Source organism: Bufo gargarizans, chromosome 2, assembly GCF_014858855.1.
Source record: "Bufo gargarizans isolate SCDJY-AF-19 chromosome 2, ASM1485885v1, whole genome shotgun sequence".
Lineage (NCBI taxonomy): Eukaryota > Metazoa > Chordata > Amphibia > Anura > Bufonidae > Bufo > Bufo gargarizans.
The window spans coordinates 329,030,009-329,044,873 of record NC_058081.1 but is presented as its reverse complement, the minus strand read 5'-3'; the positions used below and the strand labels follow the sequence as shown (position 1 = coordinate 329,044,873).

The window sequence follows — 14,865 nt, the reverse complement described above, 5'->3', positions numbered from 1 at the left end:
CGGATGGCATCCGCAAGCAAGTACGGATGCCGTGCGATTTGCACGCATGGTTGCTAGGAGACCATCGGGATGGAGACCCGATCATTATTATTTTCCCTTATAACATGGTTATAAGGGAAAATAATAGCATTCTGAATACAGAATGCATAGTAAACCAGCGCTAGAGGGGTTAAAAAAAATAAAAAATAATTTAACTCACCTTAGTCCACTTGCTCGCGAAGCCCGGCATCTCCTTGTGTCTCCTCTGCTGAACAGGACCTGGGGTGAGCTACTCCATTAAATAGAGCTTAAGGACCTTCGATGACGTCACTCCGGTCATCACATGATCTTTTACCATGGTGAATCACCATGGTAAAAGATCATGTGACGTACCATGTGATGACCGGAGTGACGTCATCGAAGGTCCTTAACCTGTATTTAATGGAGCAGCTCACCCCAGGTCCTGTTCATCAGCAGCGGAGACACAAGGAGATGCCAGCTTCGCGAGCAAGTGGACTAAGGTGAGTTAAATTTATTTTTATTTATTTTTTAACCCCTCTAGCGCTGGTTTACTATGCATTCTGTATTCAGAATGCTATTATTTTCCCTTATAACCATGTTATAAGGGAAAATAATACAATCTTCAGAACATCAATCCCAAGCCCGAACTTCTATGAAGAAGTTCGGGTTTGGGTACCAAACATGCGCGATTTTTCTCACGCGAGTGCAACGCATGACAATGTTTTGCACTTGCGCAGAAAAAATTGCGCATTTTCCCGCAACGCACCCGGCTCTTATCCGGGCCAAAAAAATGACGCCCGTGTGAAAGAGGCCTTAGACTTCCAATATGTGAACTTCAAGAACTGACTGTTCACTTGCTGCAAAACATACCCCATACTTTTGTCAGGTGCTATCATCACCAACTAATAAATGCTATCCATTTCACCCGTCATGCACACAAATGTATTTTTTTTCTGCATCCGATCCGCATTTTGTGCGGGTTGGATGCGGGCTCATTCACTTCATTGGAGCCGCAAAATATGTGGCTAGTACATTATGTTGTCCGCATCCGTATGTCCCTTCCGCAGCCCTGTAAAAAGAAATAAATATATATATATACACAGGTGAAACTCGAAAAATTTGAATATCGTGCAAAAGTTCATTTATTTCAGTAATACAACTTAAAAGGAATTGCATTAATGCAGCTTAAAATTAGAATATTGTGAAGAGGTTCAATATTCTAGGCTCAAAGTGTCACTACTAGTCAGCTAATTATCCATACCCCCTGATAAAGGGGACCTGAGATTGTGACTTTGGGGTTTCATAAGCTATAAGCCATAATCATCCAAATTATAACAAATAAAGGCTTGAAATATCTCGCTTTGCATGTAATGAGTCTCATATGTTAGTTTCACCTTTTAAGTTGGATTACTGAAATAAATGAACTTTGCACAATATTCTAATTTTTCGAGTTTCGCCTGTATAACATGTCCTATTATTGTCCATATTACAGACAAGAGCAGGACTTTCCGTTCTGCAAAATGCTGAATGCACACGGCCCGTATGCGTGTTTTGTGGATCCAGAATTTTCAACAGTCGTGTGCATGAACCCTAATGCTACCTCTGCATCTCCTATAACTACACTCCTGGAAGACGTGGATAGCTACAATGAGGTAATTCAACAAACTGCAGCTGTGTGAACACACCTCTAGAACAGGGCTGTTTTTCAGCTGCTAGGTGCAAACAAGAAGCTTTCCAATTACTGACTGCAAGCAGAAGTCTTGAAATGGTAAGGAATTGATGTACCCCTATCAGGTGGCCCAATTTTCTAAGCAAAGAAGCTTAGTTTGCAGGGAGGCATCTGGCACAATATGGCTGCGGCTACCTGACCACCTGCTCTTCCACTAAACATCTGGTGGGTGGCCAAAAACACAGAAAACATAGCTAAATGCCAGTTTCTAGCTTTCACTGTCCATTATATATAACAGTATGGTAACAGGATATTACCTGAGAAAAAGCAAACTTTTTAAAACTGTTGCTATAAAGTAAGATATTGGGACCTCACCTTTGCGGTGGCACGAGCACGGAACTCTGGGCACCCATTAATAGGAATTGTTTCATGCATATACTGGTAAACCTGAAAAAGGGCATAGGATACAAAATAAGAAGTAATATTATAGAAAAATTATATAATATATATCATAGAATAGTGTACAGTACATAAGAGTTGTGCACAGAAATATGCAGGCAGACCATACAAATGGTACAGGGCCTGGGGAAAGGCAGCCCAGCATTGAAATTCTCTTCCCCGGGTGAAAACACTGCATTATCAAGCAGCTGCCACTAGTGGTAGCTCAATGCAAAGAGATGATTACAGCTTCTATGGTAATCGCATAAATTCCTATGCACTGAGCTCCCCCTAGTGGTGGCTGTAGTTTTGTAATAGAAGGGAAGCAGAAGATTTATAAAAGTATTTTTGCCAGTTGTTTGGGGAAAATACACTGAGAAGTATGGTGTTCAGAATTTTGAAGCAACAGGTCCTCATTTTCTGACATAAAAATAAAATAAACTGGTTGAGGCCAAAGGCATTTTTTTCATTACAGTGTGTATTTTGTTAAAATTTGCTCCTTCATTAAAAAAGGTGTAAATTGTAATTTGTGTTCTGAACTTCCCGGGGGTCACTGATGCGTGCATACTTGGAAACTAGGTGGGACAGTATTACTAATGTAGTACTCAGGAGTGGAGCACTACCCTTTTATCACCTGGCTATTGGTTTCTATGTCTAGCAATGTATCCCATCAGTATATTTATTGCAAGGTCTTCTCCTTTAGTTCCTTAATATTGTTATGCAACTGTTTTTACATGAGATGTGCTTGGTTTTACAGCAGGTGCTATATGTTCTGGCAGATTCCTTAAAAAAATAAAAATTTAACTAACCATTTTATTCTGCCTTCCCTTTGGGCAGAAGTGGGTTTTCCCATTTCCCACCAATGGAGGAGTTTTAAGGAAGTTAGAGGAGTTGAATAAGAAAGTCTAAAGAGACCAGACAAGGCGCAGTGAGGGAAGCTTTTTCTCCTCCTGCTACAGGAGCTTTGGGAAAGCAGCTTGCAGAGCAGCACAATCCTGATATTAATAGGACTTTGTATCATAGAGGGGGACAATGGGGCCAAGATACCCCACAGTAGCATTACTGAATAAACTGTCAAGGCCAACTGCCAGAACCGTGCATACTGCTGGAACCAAGAAAGAGAGCTATTAAGTACTGTTCTGTTAATGCAAGTCGATTTTAAGTAAAGAAAAGTTAAACTTCACAAAGTCTGGACTTTATTTTGTTCCTCACTCCAACTTAGTCTCTGCAATAGAGACTGAACCCCCCAGGAAGTGACAGCCTGAGCACAATGACACAAACATTAGACCACAGTATACCACTCGCATCTATCACACCCCTGGGGGGCAGCGCGCTGCCCTAAGTATTTCTATGGAGCCTTATGAGATCTGTGTACGCCCCTGAAAATACACTATATGGATGTTTTTCATACTCCTATTAGAAGGTTTATTCCTATTATGTCACGTGTCAGCATATTTCTAGGTTATGCCATTCCTTACAGATTTGGTGGAAGGTCTGACTACCTGTATCTTCACTGATCCTTAGAGTGATGCAGAAGCAGTTATTTTAAGAGCTGTGAATCCTTAGGGTGGCTTCACATGTGGCAGATTTTGTGGCAGAAAATTCTGTGACTGAAAATTAGTTCCATTCATTTGAATGTGGCAGCAAGCGCATGGATTTCTGCAAGCCCCATTCAGCAGAATGGAACTGATATTCAGTCACAGAATTTTCTGCCACAAAACCTACCACATATGAAGGCACTCATCACAGTATTTCCTTGCACAGTGATGCTTTCAGCGACTCACTCTATTTCTCTGCACTGGAGGTTGCCGGAAGTGCCACTGAACATGGAACCTTGGTCCATTTATTCTCTTGATCAGCCCCTATCATAATTAGAGTTGAGCAGACACCTGGATGTTCGGGTTCGGCAGGTTCGGCCGAACTTGAAAAAAAAAATTCGGGTTCGGGACCCGAACTTGACCCCGAACCAGAACCCCATTGAAGTCAATGGGGACCCGAACTTTTGAGCACTAAAATGGCTGTAAAAATGTCATGGAAAGAGCTTGAGGGCTGCAAAAGGCAGCAAAATGTGCTTAAGAGCATGGCAAATGCTCTGCAAACAAATGTGGATAGGGAAATGAATAAAAAAAAACATAAAAGACCTTAAAAAAATAAAATTTGGGAATGACGTAGGAGGAAGAGGTTGAGGAGGCGGTGAATGGGTGGATGTGGCCGTGTAGGCTCACGTGGCGGTCTTGGTGGAAGCGGAGGCGAACACAGATGTTGTGCACTTGAGTACAAGGATAGATGGTTGGGACAAGGATGGATGGTTGAGGCTGTTAGAACTGTCTATTCTGCACAAGGTACAGACAAGTCTTTTGGGATCCAGGCTTGGTTCATTTTAATGAACGGGAGCTTGTCTACGTTGGCTGTGGACAGGCGGCTGCGTCTGTCTGTAATGACGCCTCCTGCCGTGCTAAATACATGTTCAGAGAGTACACTGGCTGCAGGGCAGGCCAGCACCTCCAAGGCATACAGGGCAAGCTCTGGCCATGTGGACAATTTGGAGACCCAGAAGTTTAATGGGGCAGAACCATCAGTCAGTACATGTAGTTGTGTGCACAGGTACTGTTCCACCATGTTTTTCAAATTCTGCCTCCTGCTAACACGCTCCATATCAGCAGTTGGGGCTGGTTGTTGCAGCGAGGTGACAAAGCTTTTCCACATGTCAGCCATGCTAACCCTGCCTTCTGAGGTGCTGGTGCTGACACAGCTGCGTTGGTGACCTCTTCCTTCTCCGCTGCCTTTGCCTTGTGCTTCCACTTGTCCCCCGGCGTCAGTCGGGAATGCTCTCAGGAGCGTGTCTACCAGTGTGCGCTTGTAGTCACGCTCCCGTGAGGGAATTAAGGACAGAACATTGTCTTTGTAACGGGGATCTAGCAGGATGGCCACCCAGTAGTCAGCACACGTTAAAATGTGGGCAACTCTGCAGTCGTTGCGCAGGCACTGCAGCATGTAGTCGCTCATGTGTGCCAGGCTGCCCAGAGGTAAGTACAAGCTGTCCTCTGTGGGAGGTGTATCGTCTGCGTCCTCCGTATCCCCCCAGCCACGCACCAGTGATGGGCCCGAGCTGCGTTGGATGCCACCCCGCTGTGAACATGCTTCATTCCCATCCTCCTCTTCCTCCTCATCCTCCTCCTCCTCGTCCTCCAGTAGTGGGCCCTGGCTGGCCAAATTTGTACCTGGCCTCTGCTGTTGCAAAAATCCTCTTTCTGAGCCAATTCTAAAAGACTAGCCTGAAAGGGTTAGAGATGACCCCTCTTCCTCCTCCTCGTCCTGGGCCACATCCTCTTCCATCATCGCCCTAAGTGTTTTCTCAAGGAGACATAGAAGTGGTATTGTAAAGCTGAAAACGGCATCATAGCCACTGGCCATGTTGGTGGAGTACTCGAAACAGCGCAACAGGGCACACAGGTCTCGCATGGAGGCCCAGTCATTGGTGGTGAAGTGGTGCTGTTCCGCAGTGCGACTCACCCGTGTGTGCTGCAGCTGAAACTCCACTATGGCCTGCTGCTGCTCGCACAGTCTCTCCAGCATGTGCACGATGGAGTTCCACCTGGTGGGCATGTCGCATATGAGGCAGTGAGCGGGAAGACCAAATTTACGCTGTAGAGCAGACAGCCGAGCGGCGGCAGGATGAGAACGCCGGAAGCGTGCACAGACGGCCCGCACTTTATGCAGAAGCTCTGACATGTCGTAGTTGTGAATGGATTTCTGCACCACCAAATTCAGCACATGCGCCAGGCAAGGGATGTGCGTCAAACCGGCTAGTCCCAGAGCTGCAACGAGATTTCGCCCATTATCGCACACCACCAGGCCGGGCTTGAGGCCCACTGGCAGCAACCACTCGTCGGTCTGTTGCTCTATACCCCGCCACAACTCCTGCGCGGTGTGGGGCCTGTCCCCCAAACACATCAGTTTCAGAACGGCCTGCTGACGTTTACCCCTGACTGTGCTGAAGTTGGTGGTGAAGGTGTGTCGCTGACCGGATGAGGAGGTAGTAGAAGAGGAGGAGGAAGCCGAGTAGGAAGAGGAGGCAACAGGAGGCAAAGAATGATGCCCTGCAATCCTTGGCAGCGGAAGGGCGTGCGCCAAACAGCTCTCCGCCTGGGGCCCAGCCACCACTACATTTACTCAGTGTGCAGTTAAGGAGATATAGCATCCCTGGCCGTGCTTACTGGTCCACGTATCTGTGGTTAGGTGGACCTTGCCACAGATGGCGTTGTGCAGTGCACACTTGATTTTATCCGATACTTGATTGTGCAGGGAGGGCACGGCTCTCCTGGAGAAGTAGTGGCGGCTGGGAACGACGTACTGTGGGACATAAGTGACATGAGCTGTTTGAAGCTGTCCGTCTCCACCAGCCTGAATGAGAGCATTTCAAAGGCCAGCAGTTTAGAAATGCTGGCATTCAGGGCCAGGGATTGAGGGTGGCTAGGTGGGAATTTACGCTTTCTCTCAAAGGTTTGTGAGATGGAGAGCTGAACGCTTCCGTGTGACATGTTGGAGATGCTTGGTGACGGAGGTGGTGTTGTTGGTGGCACATCCTCTGTTTGCTAAATGTGACAATCACTTATGCTTGCCTAATCCCAGATGTGCAGTATATCAGAGGCTTTTTTCACCCCAGTAACCAAAAAGCTGTATTTCTGACCTAAATGTGACACTCACTTATGCATGTCTAATTCCAGATGTGCAGTATATTATAGGTTTTTTTCACCCCAGTAACCAAAAAGCCGTATTTCTGGCCTAAATGTGACAGTCACCTATGCACATCTTATCCCAGATGTGCAGTATATTAGAGGGTTTTTTCACCCCAGTAACCAAAAAGCCGTATTTCTGGTCTAAATGTGACAGTCACTTATGCACGACTAATCCCAGATGTGCAGTATATCAGAGGGTTTTTTCACCCCAGTATGCCAAAGCCGTATATCTGGCCTAAATGTGACAATCACTTATGCTTGTCTAATCCCAGATGTGCAATATATCAGAGGCTTTTTTCACCCCAGTAACCAAAAAGCTGTATTTCTGGCCTAAATGTGCCATTCACTTATGCACGTCTAATCCCAGATGTGCAGTATATTAGAGGGCTTTTTCACCCCAGTAACCAAAAAGCCGTATTTCTGGCCTAAATGTGACAGTCACCTATGCATATCTTATCCCAGATGTGCAGTATATTAGAGGGTTTTTTCACCCTAGTAACCAAAAAGCTGTATTTCTGGTCTAAATGTGACAGTCACTTATGCACATCTAATCCCAGATGTGCAGTATATTAGAGGGTTTTTTCACCCCAGTAACCAAAAAGCCGTATTTCTGGCCTAAATGTGACAGTCACTTATGCATGACTAATCCCAGATGTACAGTATATCAGAGGGTTTTTTCAGCCCAATATGCCAAAGCCGTATTTATGGCCTAAAGGTGACAATCACTTATGCTTGTCTAATCCCAGATGTGCAGTATATCAGAGTTTTTTTTCACCCCAGTAACCAAAAAAACGTATTTCTGGCCTAAATGTAATAATCACTTATGCATGTGTAATCCCAGATGTGCAATATATCAAAGGCTTTTTTCACCCCAGTATGCCAAAGCCGTATATCTGGCCTAAATGTGACAATCACTTATGCTTATCTAATCCCAGATGTGCAGTATATCAGAGGCTTTTTTCACCCCAGTAACCAAAAAGCCATATTTCTGGCCTAAATGTGACAGTCACATATGCACATCTTATCCCAGATATGCAGTATATTAGAGGGTTTTTTCACCCCAGTAACCAAAAAGCCGTATTTCTGGCCTAAGTGTGACAGTCACTTATGCACGACTAATCCCAGATGTGCAGTATATCAGAGGCTTTTTTCACCCCAGTATGCCAAAGCCGTATATCTGGCCTAAATGTGACAATCACTTATGCTTGTCTAATCCCAGATGTGTAATATATCATAGGCTTTTTTCACCCTAGTATGCCAAAGCCGTATTTCTGGCCTAAATGCGACAATCACTTATGCTTGTCTAATCCCAGATGTGTAATATATCAGAGGCTTTTTTCACCCCAGTATGCCAAAGCCGTATTTATGGCCGAAATGTGACAATCACTTATGCATGTGTAATCACAGATGTGCAGTATATCAGAGGCTTTTTTCACCACAGTATGCCAAAGCCGTATTTCTGGCCTAAATGTGACAGTCACTTATGCACGTGTAATCCAAGATGTGCAGTATATCAGAGGTTTTTTGGACCCCAGTATGCCAAAGCCATATTTCTGGCCTAAATGTGACAATCACTTATGCACGTGTAATCCCAGATGTGCAGTATATCAGAGGGTTTTTTATCCCCAGTAAGCACAAAGCCGTATTTCTGGCCTAAATGTGACAATCACCTATGCACGTCTAATCCCAGATGTGCACTATATGAAACAGATGCATTTTTTTCAACCCACTAAACAAAAAGCTGTATTTCTGGCCTAAATGTGACAATCACTTATGCACGTCTAATCCCAGATGTGCACTATATGAAACAGATGTATTTTTTTCACCCCAGTAAGCAAAAAGCTGTATTTCTGGAGTTGCAGACATGCAGATAGCCTGTGCTGGTGCACTATCATTGCATAAAATGGCTGCCGATTATGTATTGATCTTTACTAACTGAAGAAAAAAAAGTTTGTTTTCAGTAGTAGTTGGCTCAGGGCAGGCTTAAAAACATTGTGCACTGCACCCACAAAACACATTTGCTGTCGATTGCTGAGTAAAGAAGCAGTTCTGAATCTTCATAAGATTTTTCCGTGATCTCTCCCTGACAGCAGCTGCAGCCTCTCCCTACACTAATCCGAGCAGAGTGACGTGCGGCGCTACGTGACTCCAGCTCAAATAGAGGCTGGGTCACATGCTGCAGTTGGCCAATCACAGCCATGCCAATGGCTGTGATGGCCTTTTGGGGCAAGTAGTATGACGCTTGTTAATTGGCTGCCTTTCAAAAAGCACCATAAAAATCGCTGAACACCGAACACGAACCCGAACTTTTACTTAATTGTTCGGGTTCGGGTCCGGGTGCCGAAAACCCTAAAGTTCGGTACGAACCCAAACTTTACAGTTCGGGTTCGCTCAACTCTAATCATAATGTTATGTCATACTCCAGTGATATGTCAATAATAATCATATTAATTTGGATTTCCCTTTTAAATGACAAAATATTGGCCAAGCACAACTACCGTTCTGGCATATGCCATAACATGATAAGAACAAATAGCCCTTTAAGGGTTTTCTTATAACCACTAATAATATTTAGTGATAATAACACATATTACATTACACTATATGACATATAGCATATAGAGATTTGGATTGTTAAATTGCTGTAAAAAATAATAATAATTAGAATTCTACGTAACAGTATGACAGCACTAGTTCAGCTTGTTGACCAAGGAACATAAGGCATTTCAGTGATTTAATGAATATCATCTTGTTAGGAAATGAGCTTCAATTTAGGCGGTTCAGAGGCATTAATCCAGTTGGAGTGAATCTGTTTGGCTGTGCTGGCAAATGAGCTTAAACTTGCCCAAACAAAATGCTTTGGCTCTTTATTTAGTGTTTTCAGTGTCATTAATAGTTTCCGAGCTATTTAATTGTGTCATAATATTATCCTTAATTAATGCTGTAATATTTCCATTGATTTCAAGTGATGCCTTATGATTCTATATTGGACATATTGGGACATGTCAGTGAAAAAACGTACAATTCCAAAAACTCATGGGTGTTTTTAATGCGGGTTTTCATGTAGCTTTAAAAAGCCAACATTTGTTCGATGCTGCATGTGTTTTTATGGTGATTTTTTTCTAAACACCTCTGTAAACCACTTTTTTTTCTACTAGTGGTTCACCCAAAAAATAAAAAATCATGCTGCTTTTATTAAAAAGCACAAGAGACCCACCCCCCACAAACAAAAAAAACTAATAAAAAAACGACAGTTCTAAGAAAATATTTGTATGTTCTGCATTACATATCTCCCATAAACTTTCAGCTAACATCTTGACCTGGTGTTTTTATTGCAAAAAAGCACCAAAGCCAAAGGTACAAAAACACCACTAAAACTCCTCACTGGTTTCACACATAGTATTTGACTGGGGGTTTTTATATGTGAATTTTTTGGTTAGCTGTAAGTCTATGGGATTTTTATTTCCATGGCTATATTTTTATATTCTGCCGTTCTTCCCATATACTTCTCTGTAGTAAGAAAAAAAAGATTGAAAAAAATTTGTGCCAATAAGTGCCAGTAAAAAATGCTTATAAAAATGTAATGTCTGTAGCATAAAAAAAACACACATGCATTTTACAAGCTTTTTTTTAAGGGCAAAGAATTGTTAAACCATCTGTGTGTGAAGGAAGCCTCATCCTGCAAATACAGTATAAATGCAATTTTTAGTTTTTAATATAGTTTTTTGTGGGTTTTTTTGCAGAAAAAAATGTCAACTCTAGCTGTGAAATCATTTTATTCAGTTCATGCTGAAATATTCAGCAGTGCTTTACAGACATTATATTTAGAGATGAGCGAATTCAAGTTGACAGTGGAATACAATCCGAATTTCATGAAAAATTCGGTTTGCACCGAATCCGAATTTTCTGACGCTTCGTGGTAACGAATCAATTTTTTTTCTAAAATGGCTGCTGCACATGTTAGGACATAGAGCAAAGAACTCTGGGAATGAGGGATCATCCACAATGCCATGCATGCAGCCAATCAGCAGCCAGCCCTGAGATGTCACAGCCCTGTCATTTGCATAAACTTGGGCATATGGGAAAGACATGCAAATTAGCAGAATCTGCCTTGTTTTTCAATTAAAGCACTATTTGCACGACAAGTTTACACCAAATGGCACGCACCCGATTTCGGGCAGTCAAGGCTCCACCACCTCAGCCGAAGGGAGCTGTCTGTCCTTCCCATCATCTACCGGTCCTGATGCTCCTGCTCCTCGCCCTTCTACTCCTCATCAGTCATTCCATCAGCAACCGATCACCGAAGCGATTTCCAATAGACAATAGTATGCGTGCATTCATTCAACATCGCAGAAGCTGAACGCTCTCCTGGCCAAGTTGCCGGTGCTGCAGTCCCTCCCTTTCCAAGTGGTGGAATCTGCACCTTTCAGAGAACTGATGGCTTGTGCCGAGCTGAGGTGGAGAGTCCGAAGCCGTCATTTCTTTGTGAAAAAGGCATTACCAGCCCTGCACAAATATGTAGAACAGAAGATGGGCCAGTCCTTGAGCCTGTCGGTGTCTGCCAAACTGCACGGCAGCGCAGACGTGTGGAGCTGAAATTCGGTCAAGGACAATATATATCCTTTATGGCCCACTGAGTAAATGTGGTTGCTGCCCAGCCACACCAGCAACTTGGCTAGGTGACGCCGCTTCTGCCTCCACGTTCTCACACCGTTGGTCCTGCAACAATGTCCGCCTCTGCCTCCTCATCCTCCACCATGTCCTCAGCCTCCACTGCAGGGACAATTCACAGTTCCCCACCCGCATACCACATGTGCAGGGCACGGCGGTGTTAAGCTGTTCTGCACTTAGTTTGCCTGGGCGAACGGAGTCACACAGGGGAGGAACTGCTCCCTTTCCTTCATCATGAAATCTAATTCTGGCTTTCTCTGTGACAACTCAAAATCAGAACCTGGTGACTGACAATGGGAAGAACATGGTGTCGGTGCTGCGTCAAGGAGGGATGAGCCATACGCCCTGCATGGTGCACGTGTTCAATCTGCTTGTCAAGCGTGTCCTGAAGTCTTCCACCCATCTGCAAGACATCCTAAAAATGGCCAGGAAACTTTGTATGCACTTCAGCCACTCGTACACCGCAAAGCACACCCGCCTAGAGCTGCAGCGGCAGAACGGCATCCCCCAACATAGGCTGATATACCCCGTTTCCACCCGTTGGAATTCCACTCTCCATATGTTGGACCGACTATACAAACAGAAAAAGGCCATCAACGATTTCTTGATGATACAGGGGAACAGAGGTACTTCCCTGTGTAACTTCGATGTACGCCAGTAGCAGCTCCTGTGTGACACCTGCCGTTTGCTCGTGCCCTTTGAGGAGGCCACTTTATTTGTCAGTCGCCAGGACTACGGGATGAAGAATGTCATTCCACTGATTCATGTCCTGGAAAAAATGCTGGTAAATTTGGCTGGTCAGTGGACTGGAGACAAGGCGCCTACATCTCATGGCCATATGAGCCCTGTGGAGGCTGAACTGGAGGAGGAGAAGGACATTGGAGCACAAGCAATGTGTAGCGAAATGGGTGGTTTTTCGACACAGGCAACAGGAGAGGAGGAGCAGCCGAAGAAGCAAGAGGGAGATGAGGAAGAGGAGGCAGAGGACCGAGACACACAGTGGCGGTATGCAGTGGAGATGGAGGCAGTGAGTCCCTTCGAGTCACTTGTATAACTGGCCCACTGCATGCTCACTTGCTTGCGTAATGACAGCCGAATTGTCACCATTCGGCAGAGGGATGACTACTGGCTCTCCACCATGTTAGACCCTTGTTACCAGTCCAAAATGGTGGCCTTTTTTACACCCACTGAGAGGGAGGAAAAACTGAACTACTACCGAGACATCCTATGTAGTCAGTTGGCCGCTGCCTATCTGTGCCATTGTCTATCCTCTTGCAGGTCTGACCAGGGGGGCCCTCTGCACTCACATTCCACTCCCATGGCTGCTGTGGCGGGGTGGAAGGGTAGGAGCAGTACCAGCGTCATCAGCAGCAACTTAAGTCTAGAGTCACTGATGAGCAGCTTTCTTTACCCCCCTAGAGAAGAAACTACTCACCAGCAGCAGCAGCTAGTCCTGGAGCTGAACCTGAACCAGGAGGTGGTGGCATACTTGGACAGCAGCCTGCCACCCCACATTGAAAATCCACTGGACTACTGGACAGCCAAACTGGATTTGTGGCCGCACCTAGCCGAGTTTGCCCTGGAAAAGCTGTCCTGCCCACCAGTAGTGTGGCATCAGAGTGGGTGTTTAGTGTGTAGGGGGCCATAGTTACCCCACGGAGAACTCGCCTGTCCACCCAAAATGTGGAGAGACTGACCTTTGTCAAGATAAATCAGGCATGGATCAGCCAAGATTTCCACCCACCAATGCATCCATGCTGCCCCACTCAAACCTTGACAAAAGAGACCGGTTTCTTATGGCTACCTGCCTCAACTACTATTCTGATGCTACCACCCACCTGATGCTACACATCTGATGCCAAGTGCTCCTTCTTACACCCACCATCGTCAGCAAGTACTGCCACCCACCTCCCCACTCTGTCACTCTGTGGTCTCCTGATGCTGCTGCCACCTCCACACTCTGTCATTGTGGCCCTCTGTGGCCTCTTCATGCTGCTGCTGCTGCCACCTCCACACTATGCCACCTTTCCAGTCTGTGGCCTCCTCATGCTGCTGAAAACTCAACCCTATGTCACTGGGCCACTCTATGGCCTCCTCATGCTGCTGCTGCTGCCACCTCCACGCTATGCCACCTTGACAGTCTGTTGCCTCCTCATGCTGCTGCTGCCACCTCTACACTATGTCACCTTGCCACTCTGTGGTCTCCTCAAGTTGCTGCTGCCACCACCACACTATGTCACCTTGCCAGTCTGTTGCCTCCTCATGCTGCTGCCACCTCCACACTATGTCACCTTGACACTCTGTGGTCTCCTCAAGTTGCTGCTGCTGCCACCACCACACTATGTCACCTTGCCAGTCTGTGGCTTCCTCATGTTGCTGCTAACTCAACACTATGTCACTGGGCCACTCTGTGGCCTCCTCATGCTGCTGCTAACTCAACACTATGTCACTGGGCTACTCTGTGGCCTCCTCATGTTGCTGCCACCTCCACATTATGTCACCTTGCCAGTATGTGGCCTTCTCATGCTGCTGCTAACTCAACACTATGTCACTGGCCACTCTGTGGCTTCCTCATGTTGCTGCCACCTCAACATTCTATAAATGGGCCACTCTGTAGTCTCCTCATGCTGCTGCTGCCACCTCCCCACTATGTCACTGGGCCATTCTGTGGTATCCTCATGCTGCTGCTGCCTCAACACTATGTCATCGGGCCACTCTATGGCCTCCACATGCTGCTGCTAACTCAACACTATGTCACTGGGCCACTCTGTGGCCTTCTCATGCTGCTACTGCCTCAACACTGTCATCGGGCCACTCTGTGGACTTCTCAAGCTGTTCTCCCACCCTCCCCACTCCATGACTGGGCCACTATTTTGCATTTGTGGCCTAGTTGACATAATCATTTATTTGACCCTTCTTTTTATCTGTCAGAAGGAAGGAAAAATGAGACGCACAACGGATTCTGTCTGTGTAGCAGCTGTAAGGCCTGTATGTCCCATCAGAATTGGCTTATGATTTGGTAGCCAAAAGCAGGAGTGGGTACAAAACACATAAGACATGCAAATATTCTATTCACGTGTTATCTCTGTTTTGGATCCACTCCTGTTTTTTTTTTTGCTTTAGCAATGCTGATGGATTACTGATACTGACCAAATGCTGACCAAGTGAAGGCGGATGCTCAACAGACAGGATCTGTTTTTTGGGGGTTAGTCTTCTTACAGATCAGAGGAAGGGCAAAATAATCAGTGACGTTAACACAAACTTACTGCTGACTAGTGATGGCCAGTTCGCATTGTTCGCACACGAACATATGCGGGCTGCCATCTTTTTTCACAAGTCCGGCGAGGT

The 14,865-nt window shown here is 45.4% G+C and overlaps 1 protein-coding gene across 2 annotated transcripts in view; it reads right to left on the bottom strand.

Moving 5' to 3' along the window:
• LIN7A (lin-7 homolog A, crumbs cell polarity complex component) overlaps nucleotides 1-14,865 on the bottom strand; it is a 103,419-nt gene that overhangs the window by 27,091 nt on the left and 61,463 nt on the right. The window contains exon 3 of one of the 2 annotated variants that reach the window (XM_044277262.1): nucleotides 2,045-2,116. In XM_044277262.1, coding sequence (XP_044133197.1) covers nucleotides 2,045-2,116 — 72 coding nt within the window. Of the gene's footprint in view, nucleotides 1-2,044; nucleotides 2,184-14,865 lie in introns of those variants that run through there. The other variant, XM_044277263.1, reaches the window with a different exon arrangement.